The following is a 14,818-nucleotide window of genomic DNA, read 5'->3' as shown; positions in this document are numbered from 1 at the left end:
CATCTCCAATATATTTGTGTATAGAATGATTAACAATATAATGCTGGATAATGAGGATTCTTAAGTCAGATGGCAATCAACATTCTACTGAGGAAAGGCTAATCATGTTTACATTTAAAGCTTTCAGAATGTTGACATATAGCAGCGATGGTGAACCTTTTTTGGGTGACCTGTCTTAAGGGGGAGGAGCGCAGGGGGGGGGCGTGCACAGGCGTGCCACACCCATAATGTAACATGCGACCCCCCCAGTGCACATGCAAACATGAGAGGCACTCCCCCCATTTTTCCATGCTTTTTTCGCCTCCCCAGGCTCCAGAGCCTTTAGAGGAGCCTGGGGAGGGTGAAAACAGCTCGCCCCCCCCCCCCCCCCCCCCCGAGACCCTTCAGAGGCTTCAGAGACCTTCAGGAGGTTTCCCTGAAGCCTCCAAAGGGCAAAAAACGACCCTATGAGCAAACCGGAAGTCCGTTCCTGAACTTCCTGTTTGCCCGTAGGGTTGGTGTTTTGCACTCTGGAGGCTTCAGGGAAACTCCTGAAGCCTCCCCAGGGAGAGGTTCTTTTCGCCCTTCCCAGGCTCCTATAAAGCCTCTGAAGCCTGGGGAGGGCGAAAAATGGCTTTTAAAAAGGCTGAACTCAGCTGGCCAGTGCGCACATGTGTGTTGGCCAGCTGACAGGGCAACACCTTGCGTGCCCTGACAAATGGCTCCGTGTTCCACCTGTGGCATGCATGCCATAGGTTCGCCATCCCGGCCATATAAGAAAGAAAACCAAAAGCTGGAAAGCAGAAACATAAAAGAATGAAAATGGGAAAGTGCAGCAGAAAGGTGAAATTAAAAAACTATAAATTGATATCTTAGGCAACAGTTAAATAAAATGGATTGATCAGAAGTTTCAATCTTTCAGTATGAAAGACTATTTCACACTATTTATTACTAAGAACTTAAAACAATGAAGGAATGCATTGCTTTTATAGTTAGGAAGTGTATAGCAAGAACAGTACTTGGTTACAATACAATCAATGATTAAATACCGATTAGATTCTGTGAACAATCCTTTAATGTGATGATCATTCCAGTTTATACTCCAATCACAGATGCAGAAGAAGCAGAGAAGTGTTATGACCAAGTTCACTTTGAAATCAGGAGACAATGCAAGCAATATGTGTTGCTTGTGACTGAAGACTGAAATGCCAAAGTTGGAAATATTAAAAGGGGAATAGAGTAGAGTAGAGTAGAGTAGAGTAGAGTAGAGTAGACTAGACTAGACTAGACTAGACTAGACTTTGGAGTCTTCTAATCCAGCTCCCTGCTCTAGCAGGAGAACCTATACAAATTTAAATAAATGAGTATCTAGTGACTTCTTAAAAACATAAATGCAGTTGGATTGTATAACTTATGAAACTGAAATGAAGGAGAAAACGTTATCAATTTCTGCCACTCTAGATGTTTCTTCCGTTAATACTATCTTAAAACACCGAACTGAAGAGCTCAGTTATAGCATCAAAGACATGGCCAGGTGCTGGCTATGGAACAGATCATAAATTACTCAGGTTTCAAGGTAAGCTAAAGAAAAAGAAAGCCAGACTATTTCCACAATAGGATCTTGAACATATACCCACCACTGACAAAGAAAACATCAGGATCACGAACCTCACTGATAAAGAACTAGAAGAATTATGGTATGAACTTAAGTAATTAAGAATGAATGTGAAACAACAATGCCAAACATGAAGAGAAGAAAACAAGCTGAATATCAGACAGCAGAAATTATCAACAAGACAGAAGTCTTGGAAAGGAACTGAGAATTTCAGAAAACTGTTAGAAAAGATAAGGAGCAGCATTACAGCAATATCAATATAGATACTGATGAGAGAAACACACAAGGAAAAACAAGGGATGCCTTTCAAATTTAATACATAAAGATCTCTGAACTTAGAAGAAGTTCCTACCTCAAATAGCTATGTTAAAGGAAGCCAATGGACAGATAATACTCTATTGGAAGAGTATATTCTAATAGCAAAAAAAGAAAATTGAATAGAGTATGCAAATTATTGCATAATATGCTTAATTTCACATGCTAATAAATAATTGTTAGGACCATCCAATATAGATTAGAGCCCTACATGGAAAAGATATGCCAAATGTCCAAACTCTAATTTTTGTCGTAAGAATAAATGGGGATGAAATGGAAAATATATTTTTCACAATACTATATTAAATTGTAGCAACTAAAAGAACTGATTATTAGATTATTATTCTCTGAATATTACATCCAAAATTATATTACCCTATCAAGTTCTATAATGAGCTATACCTGTCCAGGTATAAAACCGGAGGGAATTCTAATTTGTTGTGTATCTTTTCTGGCCTTCCCAAAGCTTGATTGAATTCAAATCTTGAGAGCTCAAGGTCAAGACCGGAGGTAACTCAGTAAACCAGTGCTGGCAGAAAATAGAAGAAAAAATGTATTTTAATCACATCAAATTTTTTAAAAGTTAACTGTCAACTTAGAACGTATTTCTATATTCTCAGAAAAAAAACATATTTTGCAACATAGATTGATACAATCGAGTCTTACCCAACTTGGTGCCCTTAGATGTGTTGGACTACCACTGTCATCCTCAAACAATATGTTCAAGCTATCCATGGTACTGGCAGATTTTTAAAAGTGGGGGAAATGATATATATGCTTTCAAATAATGCTTCTACTGTTAATAAGATCCGGAACTTAATAAAAATGGCAGTCAATTAAATATATGTTTGAACAATGTTATTCATGAAATTCATACACAAATCCAAAGTATGTTGAAACGACAATTACATTAAAGATTGAACTGTTAGCATACATTGTTTACCTTCCACAATTTTCTGAAACTAAAACCTGTTTTTAGGTTTCCATCCACTAAACTTTCATGTCAAATATTATCACAATGACTATACAAACATAGTGTGGTATCAGTACCTACACTAATATTCTTGTTTATCAAATTGGCTTTATTAAAAAGACTGTACCTTGTCCAAGGTAATAACTGATATCTCTGCAGCAATCTATTTTTATATCATGATCACAAATATGTTTGTTTATTCATTCCCTATTGATAGTTCTGTGAATTGATACTATGCAATCTGACATGTTCAAAGTTAAAAATTGATTAAAGTGCTACAATAACACGTTAAAATTGGAAACAGCACTCCAGACTTTTTTCTTTTTTTTCAGACATATATTTAATCTAATTTACTGACCTTGGAACATTATATCAAAATGTGTCAGATGCATACAAATTTCAATTTTGCAGTGTCTGTTTTTCTAGATAATGAACAGATCTGTTCTCTTATTCCAACTCACTAGGCTGAATTTTGGATGGAGTAATTGCACTGAGAAACTCTTTAGTAAAGGTGTTGTCCTAGAACCTTAGAGAAGACCAGGACAAAAAAATGGGAAAAATGTTAACTACAAAGCCCAATAATTGTGGAGATATTTTTAGACACATTTCAGAAACTAGCGCCTACTCCAAAAGTAACTTGCTAATAAACTTATGCACATATTTTAAGTAGCTACAGCATAATAGAAGTTAGCGAACAAAGTGACATTTCTATTCATTCTAGTTAAAAGATCCAAAACATTGGTCTGGGATATTACAGATAGGAGATTTCCATATCTGTTCAGACATGAAATTTTTCCTCAAGACATGACTGCCGATTTGTTGAGACAAAAATCTATGGTTTAAGTTTCTAACATAATGTTCCATATATTACAAAATTGCACATAATGGTCATTCACGTACAAAGTATGAATCCATCATGAACCAAATAAAAATATTTGACAAACTTTTAATACCCACCATACACACCTGAATGTCTTTTTCATACAATGTTAAATATTACAATAAAGAGTGGGGAGTCTTCTTAAGTCTAATGTTATTCATTTTATTAATGCATTCCTACCTGAACAACCTGGATTTTTTTATGCTGGTTCTAGTAACAACCCTGTCCTGAAGATGACACTCTAAGACACTCTATCTACATAAACAGTGAAGAACAAGAAAACATTCTGACTTATTGGATACATTTAAAACTTCAAAATTTGCATTTTCTCAATTTATCAATGGTATGATAAATTATAAGAATTCCTAGAATATCAATATCTATACATATTATCTTCAGCTCTTAAATTTGGTGTCCTTTTTTTACTATTCTTGGTCTAAATAACTAAAAATAAGATATGGCACCTAATTTCTTTTTAAATAAACTGCCATTGGTAATCGTTGAACATAATTTTTAATATCTCTGCATAATCATGATCTGTTTTCCACATAATTTGTAAAATTATACAAAGAGAACCAATTAAACAAATGTTTAAAATCATACTTAGAAAAGTGATCCTAAGGATATACATGTGTACATATTTTTCTCAATAAATAAATGAACAATGTTTTAGTTGATTAACAGATCACAGGGCATAAATATGAGGAACTATTAAAAATTCAAAAGGGTTCACAAACTTTTAAGCACCACTGTAAATATATGTCAACAAATTTGAAGGACACTGAAATTTATTCTAAACAAAATTTTGACTAATTTATTCCAATTAATATATCGAATTTCTAATACATTAATGTATTGAACGTTTCCTTGCTTCTTTAATATAGTAAAAAATAAGACCAAGATAAATAACTTTGGAATTTTTTCCACCTTTTAATAATATACATATAAGATGTATAATTTAATTGAAAAACAAACCATAACACTAAAAAACTTACAATAATGTGATTGCTTAAATATGCACACCTTCTTACAAATAAAAAGTGGCTGTTTTCAGAGTTAACCAACTGAAGGGGAGATGACCAAGCTGAGTCCAAGGGAGATACCAAGCATATTATTGGTCTCAAATTTCTTCGCCGCCCACAAGAGATCTAAGTCCAGCCACCTTGAATTCTGTTGACTTATATAAAGTCAGGTTGCTATGACTATTAGTGGTTCAGATTCTTGTAGAAATTGTTAGCAGGCATTAAATCAATATTAATTTCAATCACTTTGGGTCCTGATTTCTTGCATATTCAAATTGACGTTAAACAGAGGTCAGTACACATTTGCCAGATGAATGTGATCAAGTCCATTTAAACTTCAGGTGCTCTAGCAGGATTTTTTCTGACATTTACTGAATTGCTTTTTACAGCAAAAACCATCATCTGCAAAGAGCTTACAAAGGATCAAAGGAATCTTATTGTTGGAAGGTATTAATCAAGAGAAGGATACAAAAACAATTTCCCAGACATTGGTATATACCATAGAACACACTGAAGACAGACATCAACAAGTATAAAAAATATGGCACAACAGTGACATTACAAAGAAACTGAATGTTCCTCCAAAACTGATGAAAAAAACAAGAACACTGGGGTCTAGGAGGCTGTCAAGAGGCTACAGCATATTGAAAGGAGCTGTGGCAATTTCTCATTGTTGTACATGTGACAACAATCTCCATATCTTCATATGGGGTAAGGTGTTTTTTTCTTACAAAGAAAAACATCCAAGTCTGGCCAGATTTTGCAAAAAACCTACATCACATCTGACAAAAGCATGTGGAAAATGCTTAAGGTCTAATGAGACCAAGATTGAACCATTAATTCCAAAAAAGTATGTTGTTGCAAAAGCAACACTGCACATCACTAAAAGTACACCATATCCACAGTGAAAACATTGTGGTGGCAGCATTCTGTTTTGAGGCTGCTATTCTTCAGCTAGACAGGAGTTTTAGTCAAGGCAGAGGAAATTTTGAACAGTTGCAATATTTTGGTACAAAACTTTCAGGCCTCGCTAAAATGCTGAAGATGAAAGGAATTTCCTCTTTCAACACAACAATGACCCAAAACATACCTCCAAATCAACAAAAGGATGGCTTCACCAAAAGTAGATTAAATGGCCCAGCCAGAACCCAGACATGAATCCAATTGAAAATCAGGGGTGTCTGAAAGGGCTGATCATACGAGATCCTCTTGCAATTTGACAGATTTGGAGTAGTTTTGCAAGGGACTGCAGTCAAATATTCCCAAGGCAAGATATACCATGCTGATAGACTCCTACCAAAAGACTGAATGTTGTTAGAAAATCAAAAGGTGATTCAATGAAGTATTAGTTTAAGGGTGTGCACACTTATGAAACCATGCTACTTATGTTTTTTATAGTTATTTTTCTTTTAAAAGTTTCAGTTTGTTTTTCAATTGAATTGTACAGCTTATATGTTAAAGGTGGAAAAAATTCTTAAGTGATCTATCTTGGTCTTATTTTTTTATATCTCAAAAATCTGGCCTTTTTACATATATCCTTTAAGTCTATATGTACTGTATCTTTTTGAGTGAACATTATGTAGTGGCCATCAACACTTAATAATAAATCTGAAAGACAGAACACTCATAATAAGAGCATAGAACTACTTTTTATCAATTATCCTATTGAATTATTTTAAGAAGCTCTAGGAAGGTTAAGGAGCAGAGAATGGTTACAAGCTTTTGTTACAAGTTACAATCTCTTACCATTTTGTTCTTGAAATATTATTTTGCCCACTTCATGATTGCTTGAAGAAACACTATGCATAACCATTTCAAGTAAAAATATTTTATTTTCCATCAAATGAAACACACACAAACAAAAATTAGAAACCCTAAACAATTATAACTCTCTTTTTTTCCTGAAGTGAAGAACAATATGGAACAATGATAGGGTGTATTAAGATATAGGTCAAATGAAGCCATACAACACTTAAGCTTTAAATATGCTGTGCAAAAGGAATTAGGTTTAATGAATGATAGAACCGGAAGAAGGCCAACCCTGAACTAGGTAAGATAGCTTGAAGCCATGGCTTGAACTAAATATTGCTTAAATGATATGGAAAACTTTCTGAAGCGCTGCGGACTGAATAGAACATTATATAAAGTTTTCGCTAGGCTTTTCTCTCAAGTCAGCTGTGACTTATTTACAACCAACATTCACAGTATGGTTATATCACAAAAGATATTACACACTCTGAGAAACTACTTCCAATTTTTATATAACTATTTTGAGACAAAATATATAGACAGCTATGTAATAGTGCAGCAATTGGATGTGGAAAAACAAGATTTATTTTAACAGAACATTGATACATAAATGAATTTTAACATGTAAATTTACGCTATTATATCTTGATTTATGAATGTATTATTTTTACTTCTAGTGTGTAAATAATATAATTACTACTTTATTTATTTATTTTCATTTTAATATATGCCAGAATAAAACTGATCACTCTTAAAAGAATTTGAAACTCTGTATGAACGTAAGAATAAAGTTGTTTTGGGAACCAAGAATAGAGCATTTTGAGTAGACTAATTTATTATTTGATTACTGAGACAGTAAATCCCATTAAGCAAATCCCATTAAGAACAAAAAAATTGGCTTAACAATCCACAAATACCAGTTTTAATTAGAAGAATAGTGATGCAATGAAGAGACATTGAGAATCCAAACAATAACAACCAATAAAATTGGAAATGACAAGAGCCAGGTTGGTCTAATGATAAAGGTATCAGGCTAGAAAGCAGAGCTTTTGAGTTCTATCCCGCTTAGGCACATAAGGCAGCCAAGTGACTCTGGGCCAGTAGTTCTTTTTCAACAGACAATATCAGGCTGGGAGAAAAAGCCTACAATTCTTTTCACAATCTGTAGATCAACACTCAGTTGAACTGAAAAAAAGCATATCCTCCACATGGTCACATGCTAGGAGGAAGAAAGAATAGAAATTGGGAGTGACATAAGAATAGCAATAGCAATAGCAGTTAGACTTATATACCGCTTCATAGGGCTTTCAGCCCTCTCTAAGCGGTTTACAGAGTCAGCATATTGCCCCACAGTCTGGGTCCTCATTTTACCCACCTCAGAAGGATGGAAGGCTGAGTCAGCCCTGAGCCGGTGAGATTTGAACCGCCGAACTGCAGCTAACTGCTGAAGTAGCTGCAGTACTGCACTCTAACCACTGTGCCACCTCGGCTGCTAAGCAGAATGGCCAGAATATAAAATATGCTGATTCTGAAAAATGGGGAGTTTTTTATATGCTGAATAACATTAGGCCTTTAGCTTTTGTCCCAAAAATGTCAGGAATAATTTTTCTTAGCTAACATACTGTATTTTTCTCTTTTTACTTTCTTAACTTTCTCTGCACTTTTCTCTAAATTTGAACACCATGTAGGAATTTGCAACTAATATGAAGATATTTTCCTTTATGCTTATATATTTATAACTTTTAAGTATGCATATGTAAGTGCAAGTTGGATATAGTGGTTAAAGACATCAAGTTAGATACCAAGACTTGCCTTAGGAATAAAGCAGCTGAGTGACTGGCCCAGTTACATTTCCCTATGTACATTCACATTGGAATGCAAAAAAATAAACTTTTAGCACTTTAAATATTGCATCATATAAATTAATCTGCCACTGATTATGCTTTGACTAGTTTCTCATTTATTTGAATTTAATCATTAAAATCATCTGATTTAATATTTTATTTTATATTATAAATTGTATGAAGAGTTTTATATGATTTCATGTTTTTCTCTGATGTCAACAGTATGTTGACATCAGTTATTTTTACTAGGTATAAGTATTGACTTCACAGGGTAGAGACTAACTTGATTCTGCACCTAATAACGGCAGCAAGACTGTTGGTGGCGCTATACTGGAAGAAGGAAGACTTGCCTACAATTCAAGAATGGACATTGAAAGTTACAAACTTAGCCGAGATGGCTAAAATATCGGCATATCTTAAAGATCACTCAAATGAGAGATATAAACGAGACTGGAAAAAATGGATTGACTATATACAAAATAAATACGGGACCAAGAAATTCCAGTTAGCCTATGCTTAAGATCACAAATGATTTAAATTGTTTAAAGTTAGCTCAGCAAGAAGAAGCTAAGATCAATGTAGAGATGTCATTAATTTCTTTATTTCTTTTTTCTCAATAGATTTTAGACTGTGTTTGTTAAAAATCCATACCGTGTACGGGTTCTGGGAAGTCGGGGGAGGAGGAGGGGGTTGGGGGGGAGGGTGGAGGGAGGGAGGGAGGGGTATACATTAGGCTAGACAAGAATTTGGTGGTAAACTAGAACTATTTTGACACACAAAAAAATGTACTCCGATGTCTCACTGATTGAGGAATGATGAAATGTTTTTTTAAAAGAAAATAAACTTTTGAAACATCCAAAAAAACCCAAAAAAACCCAAAAAACCCAGTATGTTTCTAGTTCAATATTGTTTTTATTTACTTTTTTTGTGAAATTTTGATTCAATGATTCCCTATCAGGTTACTGGAACAACTGAGGATAAAATAGATAAAATAATCCTGCTTCCATATTTTAGACACAAACAGACATTCTTAAATTCCAGAATTGGTTGAGATCGAAATAAACATAAAGTGCATGAAGCTCATCTTTGTTTGGATAAATAAATGATTTGCCAAAATATTTTGTGTTATCTACATTTTGAATCATGGAAAGGGTTATGGGTATTGCCAAATGTATAATCACTTACCTCCTGACCAGATTTTCCAGAATTTTCTGAGTGTAAAGATTCAATTTCTCCCTCAACCATGGCAGCTTCTAGGCACTCATGAAGATCTTTGAAGCCATTAACTTGAAGTGGATATTGGCCAAACATCTCCGTATTTTCAAATTCTTCCTTATCAGAAGAGGGAGATATAAGATTTCAACAGGAAACATACATAGTCAACCCTACTACCTTTTATAAGCTGTTTAAAGATGACCTAACTGATCTATCAAATATGATTTCAAATGTCTGCTACAAGTGAACCATTGTAGCAATAGCATAGTACTTAGACTTATATACAGCTTCATAGTGCTTTTACAGCCCTCTTTAAGCAGCTTACAGAGTCAGCATATTGCCCCCAACATCTGGGTCTTCATTTTACCCATTTCGGAAGGATGGAAGGCTGAGTCAACTTGAGCCAGTGAGATTTGAACTGCCGAACTGCAGTTAGCAGTCAGCTTAAGTAGCCTGCAGTACTGCTCTCTAACTACTGCACCACTATGGCTCTGTACATGATATGTGAAAGTTGTAATTAAATACTAGGTTCAGCCTCCCTTCCAATAAATAAAATCCCAGAACCATGATAAGAAAGTACAAGCTGGGAAATGTATATAAAAATAGTATAGTATATAGTATATATAAAAATAGTTAAGTGGGACATGTTCTTTGGGTAGGATAGGGGATAGAGGAATCATTTTTAAAACCATGTTAAGGCTATTTTAGGACTTTATTATTAAGTAGTATTTAGTACTACATTTTGTATTAAAATATTAGTAGGATAATTGAACTACAAATACACTCAAGAGTAATACCTTCAAGAAATCCAGCTGCTAAAAACCGGCCATAAAACAGTTCTACCATTGGGTTCTTTGGCTTTTCCCCATTCCTAAAGACACACTTATCTTTGTTAAAATTAATGCAAATTATTCCACATATTTTAATAAAATGGTTATACATGAATATTTGAATTCAATGGAACTCCCTCCCAGTATATATATTCATAACTTATAATTATTTTGAGGTTAATGTTATTATCGCCATTAAATTGGTATCCAAATTTTCATCCAGAATCCATGAAGTGATTTCAACTATATTCAAATATTAATTTCTTTAAGCTATTTTAATTCAAATTATTTTCTTACATAAAGTATTTATAATAAATCTGATAAAGTGAAGCAAACCACTCCTAAACTGACCTTGAAATAGCTACATGATGAATAATTTCATACTGTATTCACAATACTCTAGAAGAGGAGAGCAATCCAGATAATCTAGGATAAGAATATGAATTTACATCTGCCTGCTTCACTCTTCTACCAGTTTATCATAGATGAACTGTAGAGATAATGTTTTTCATCTAAGCTACCCTTATTCAAAAATAGTGTGTTGTGTTGAATTGAATTTCAGGATCATAATAGAATTTACAAGAGTTGGACTACATAAGATTTTTGATGCTAAATACTGAGTGAACGACTTGTCAAAATACATTCAATTATAAATTAATCTTTATTATTACAAGAGTACTTACTGTTCCTCTCAGCCTGGATTTGAAAGGCATCTTCCAGCCAATCCAGCAATTTATGTGTGAATTCACTCACATCTTGCTGTTGAGAAATAATAAACAAACACATTAAGAGAGGAATATAGGAAAAATCACGCATGTGCAAGACTTGGAAGTGCAAAAGGCACTATAATAACAAATGGAACTGACAGAATTTTGTCAATGGAGCACTAACAGGAGTTTGACAATGCAATTCACTGGGATGTTCCTAACGTATTTTCTAACCTGAAATTGGATTGATAAAATATAAATAAAAGTATTTCATTTGTGGTGATGAAGTGAGAACCATAATTTCAAATGGCTACTGTCATGCTATTTTTCTTTACCAAAATAGCTCAGCATATATTTGTAGCAAGCATAGTTCTGAAGAAAATTATAATGAATGGAGCTCTTAGTGGCCAACTCATTAAAGTGGACTATATTTTACTAAATCAACAGGAGCTGAAAGATGAAGCAAATTTTTAGAAGGAAAAAAATCAGGTGGACAAACAAACCCAGTGGGACAAGCCCAACAACCAGAAACAAGGCAGCAAGATATTCTGTACTTCATGGAAGAAGACAGCTTTAAGAAGAAAAAATACAGAAGAGGAAGAGGAGGAAAGAATAGAATTTGCAAAACAGGACAGGTAACTTTGCCCTGAATGAATACTTAGAATAGCTGGTGTCAGTGTTCCAACTGATGGCCTAATTAAATCATGAGCCTCAAGCCAAGTACCAAAGACAAATTCTTTGTGTGTCCAATCACACTTGGCCAATAAAGAAATTTATTCAATAAAGAATTCTATTCTGTTCTGTGTCAGGTTTCCAAATAGCATCCAAAAGTAAATCAGAATCCAAGGCAAGCTATCGCTCAAAGTTCCAATTGATTAAGAGAGCCATGTTGGCACATCTGGGAAAACCGTACAATCCCTATTCCCATTTTCCCACAATAGAAAAAGGCATAGAACAATAGAAAGTGTGGCAGGCCAAAGATCCAAAAGAAAGCTGCAGGTCTGACATTCTGTTCTATTCTATTCTATTCTATTCAAATAAATCCAGTTATTTATTAGGAGCTTCATGTCGGCATGGAACAAGTGAAGCCAACTCTGACCTCACTTAAATTGGGCCTTGGCTCAGATCCTGTTTCCCCCTCCCTCCAAGGTGTGTCATCAGTCACATTTCCCAATGAAGCAATTTTGTGGCTTTGCAGAAGTCACTCCCTCTGGCCACTGGGGATCTCTGTGGAGATGACCTTAACATGGCTGGCTGAAACGTGCTTTGTTTTGACTGAAATACAAGTTCCTTGATTTAGCTGCGAGACTCAATTCCCCATCCCCCTGCCTATGACAACTTGAAGAAAGCTTCACGAGTTGACAGCTGGTGCCTCACTGGTCTGAGGATCAGACTATGTGTAGCCCATCAACTTGTGAATTATCAAGTTAACTGAAAATACATTTGTGTAAAAATGATATTGTATAGTGGTCTGTGAAAATGTCCTTCTTGAGAGAATTTTCTAACCCAATTAAGAAGAGAAAGAGATGCTGCAGATTAGGCATCGGGCAGATAAGAGGCAACTTATTTGCAGAAGGAGTGGTACTGTTAATGTCAGCTCCTCAAGGCAACTGGAACAAGAAACATCAAAGATGGATGTTTCTTTTTTGTAAGGTTGCAAGTAATTGCAAGTCTGAAAGTGCACCTTTCCTCCCTCACACTTTTATAGTCCAAGAAAGTAGAAAGGGGCCCTTCTAACATATTTGCTACACCACATTCCTTCTGCAAGCTAAGTTGCTCCTTATCTGATTGTTAACCTAGTTTGCAGCTTCTCCTATCCATCAAAGGCATTCCTACAGATGATTACATGCCATAAAAAGTAGCCATACTCACATCATAGTAACTTGAACTATCTAGGAAGTAAAATCCTGAAGTCTCAGCTTTAGTTCTCTTACATAATTTATGTCCATTGAAAGGACAAGAAATGAAAAGATGAATATAACTTACTTTCAGAAAGGATGTGAAAATGAGACACATAGCCTGTTATCTAAAGAAATTCAAGGAAGAATTGATATAAATTGTATTTTGCCTCATAAGGATTGATAAATAATATTTACAGAAAGATGGAAATCTCAATTATATCTTGTTATTGCATTGGAGATCATTCCATGCAATAAGGACAAAGATTTATACCCTATCCAATGTATTCCATTAGGACAATCTGCTTAAATCAGGAAAAATATTGGCCTACAAAATTCATAGCTTGTGTTGTATATTACTAATTGCCCAGGGTCTGGGAAAAGATAGACATGAACTAGTAGTACAGAAATGCTGTTTTATATAACATAAAAACATAACATAAAAATGGTGGGCAGACTCCCATGGGTTACATCAACTGAAGACCACAATTGTTAAAAGAATTGAAACAGGAAAAAGGAAAGAATTGCTTGTATTCAAACCGAGCCCAACCCCCAAAACAGAAACTATGATTTTGGATTTACAGCTGGATATTTTTTTAAAAATGGAAGAATACATAAAGTGAAAATCTTGATGGGATTACTAACCCAATTAAGAAAATATGTAGTCTTCCATAAGCAAAAACAAAACAAAAACAAACACCCCATGAATAAGAGTAATAAGAGACTTATCTGCTGTTTATGTGTACTGCTGTCTGAGAAAAAGCAAAAAACAAATTCTTTCACAGAATTGGGTAAGGGTATAAGAAGGTCAACTATTTTTCATTGTAACCAGTATAAAAAGGTAAGTTCATTGCAAATAACAGGGTAGCGTAAAATGCTGTAATTTTAAAGGAAGCTAAAGTCTAGTATAATTGAACAATATATCTGGAAACTGTATTTGATCAACGTTTAACTTGTTTAAGATTACATAGCAAGTGCAGTTAACAAGAAACAGCCTGGAATGTCGGTGGAAGTTCTTAAAACAGAAGGTATTACAAATGCAAATAATTCCAAAGAAAAGGGAAGGGAAAGAGGAAATAAATGTGATTGAGCAAAATATTAAGAGAAGATATAAAACAAGACAGAAACAAGGCAGAATGAGGTAACTTATGAAAGAAGAATATACAGTAGTTCAGAATTTTCCAGCACTTCTGGAAAACGTAGAGAATGAAAAAAACTGGTGTTTCCAAAGAATGCTAAGCTAAAGTTCAAAAACAATTTTACAAGTAATTAACAGTACCTTTTTAGATAGATTTAAAATAAGGAGATCTTATATACACCTGCATCCCAGACTACTGAAAGAAAGTGCTTTTGATATGGTTAAAAATTTGTCATCTTTGAGAAATCTGGGGGAACAGCAATGTGTCTAATTACTGGAAACCAATTTTTTTCTATCTTCAATGAAAGATACTGACTCCTAAAAGGCTCAAGAGCAGATCATAAAGATATAGATATGTAAGCACCATGAAATCAAAGCATTAATAGCAATAGCACAAGACTTATATATTGTTTCACAGTGCTTTTACAGCCCTCTCTATGCAATTTACAGAGCCATTTTACCATCTCGGAAGGATGGAAGGATGAATCAACCTTGAGCCAGTGATATTTGAACTGCCAAACTGCAGCTAGAAGTCAGCTGAAGCAGCCCGCAGTACTGCACTCTAACCACTGTACCACCTCAGCTCTCTTAATAAATCATAAACAATTCTTCATACAGTAAACAACTCTCTTTTTAACTCAGCAAGTTCCTAA

General features: G+C 34.6%; 1 protein-coding gene across 1 annotated transcript in view; it reads right to left on the bottom strand.

Moving 5' to 3' along the window:
• Positions 1–14,818, bottom strand: part of USP25 (ubiquitin specific peptidase 25) — a 66,236-nt gene that overhangs the window by 20,886 nt on the left and 30,532 nt on the right. Inside the window, 5 exon segments of the mRNA XM_032219347.1 lie at positions 2,312–2,405; positions 2,408–2,438; positions 9,563–9,708; positions 10,387–10,463; positions 11,102–11,181. Coding sequence (XP_032075238.1) covers positions 2,312–2,405; positions 2,408–2,438; positions 9,563–9,708; positions 10,387–10,463; positions 11,102–11,181 — 428 coding nt within the window.

The sequence above is a fragment of the Thamnophis elegans genome, chromosome 6, assembly GCF_009769535.1.
Source record: "Thamnophis elegans isolate rThaEle1 chromosome 6, rThaEle1.pri, whole genome shotgun sequence".
NCBI lineage: Eukaryota > Metazoa > Chordata > Lepidosauria > Squamata > Colubridae > Thamnophis > Thamnophis elegans.
Note: the sequence above shows the minus strand (reverse complement) of the source record. Positions and strands in the feature narration are given on the sequence as shown.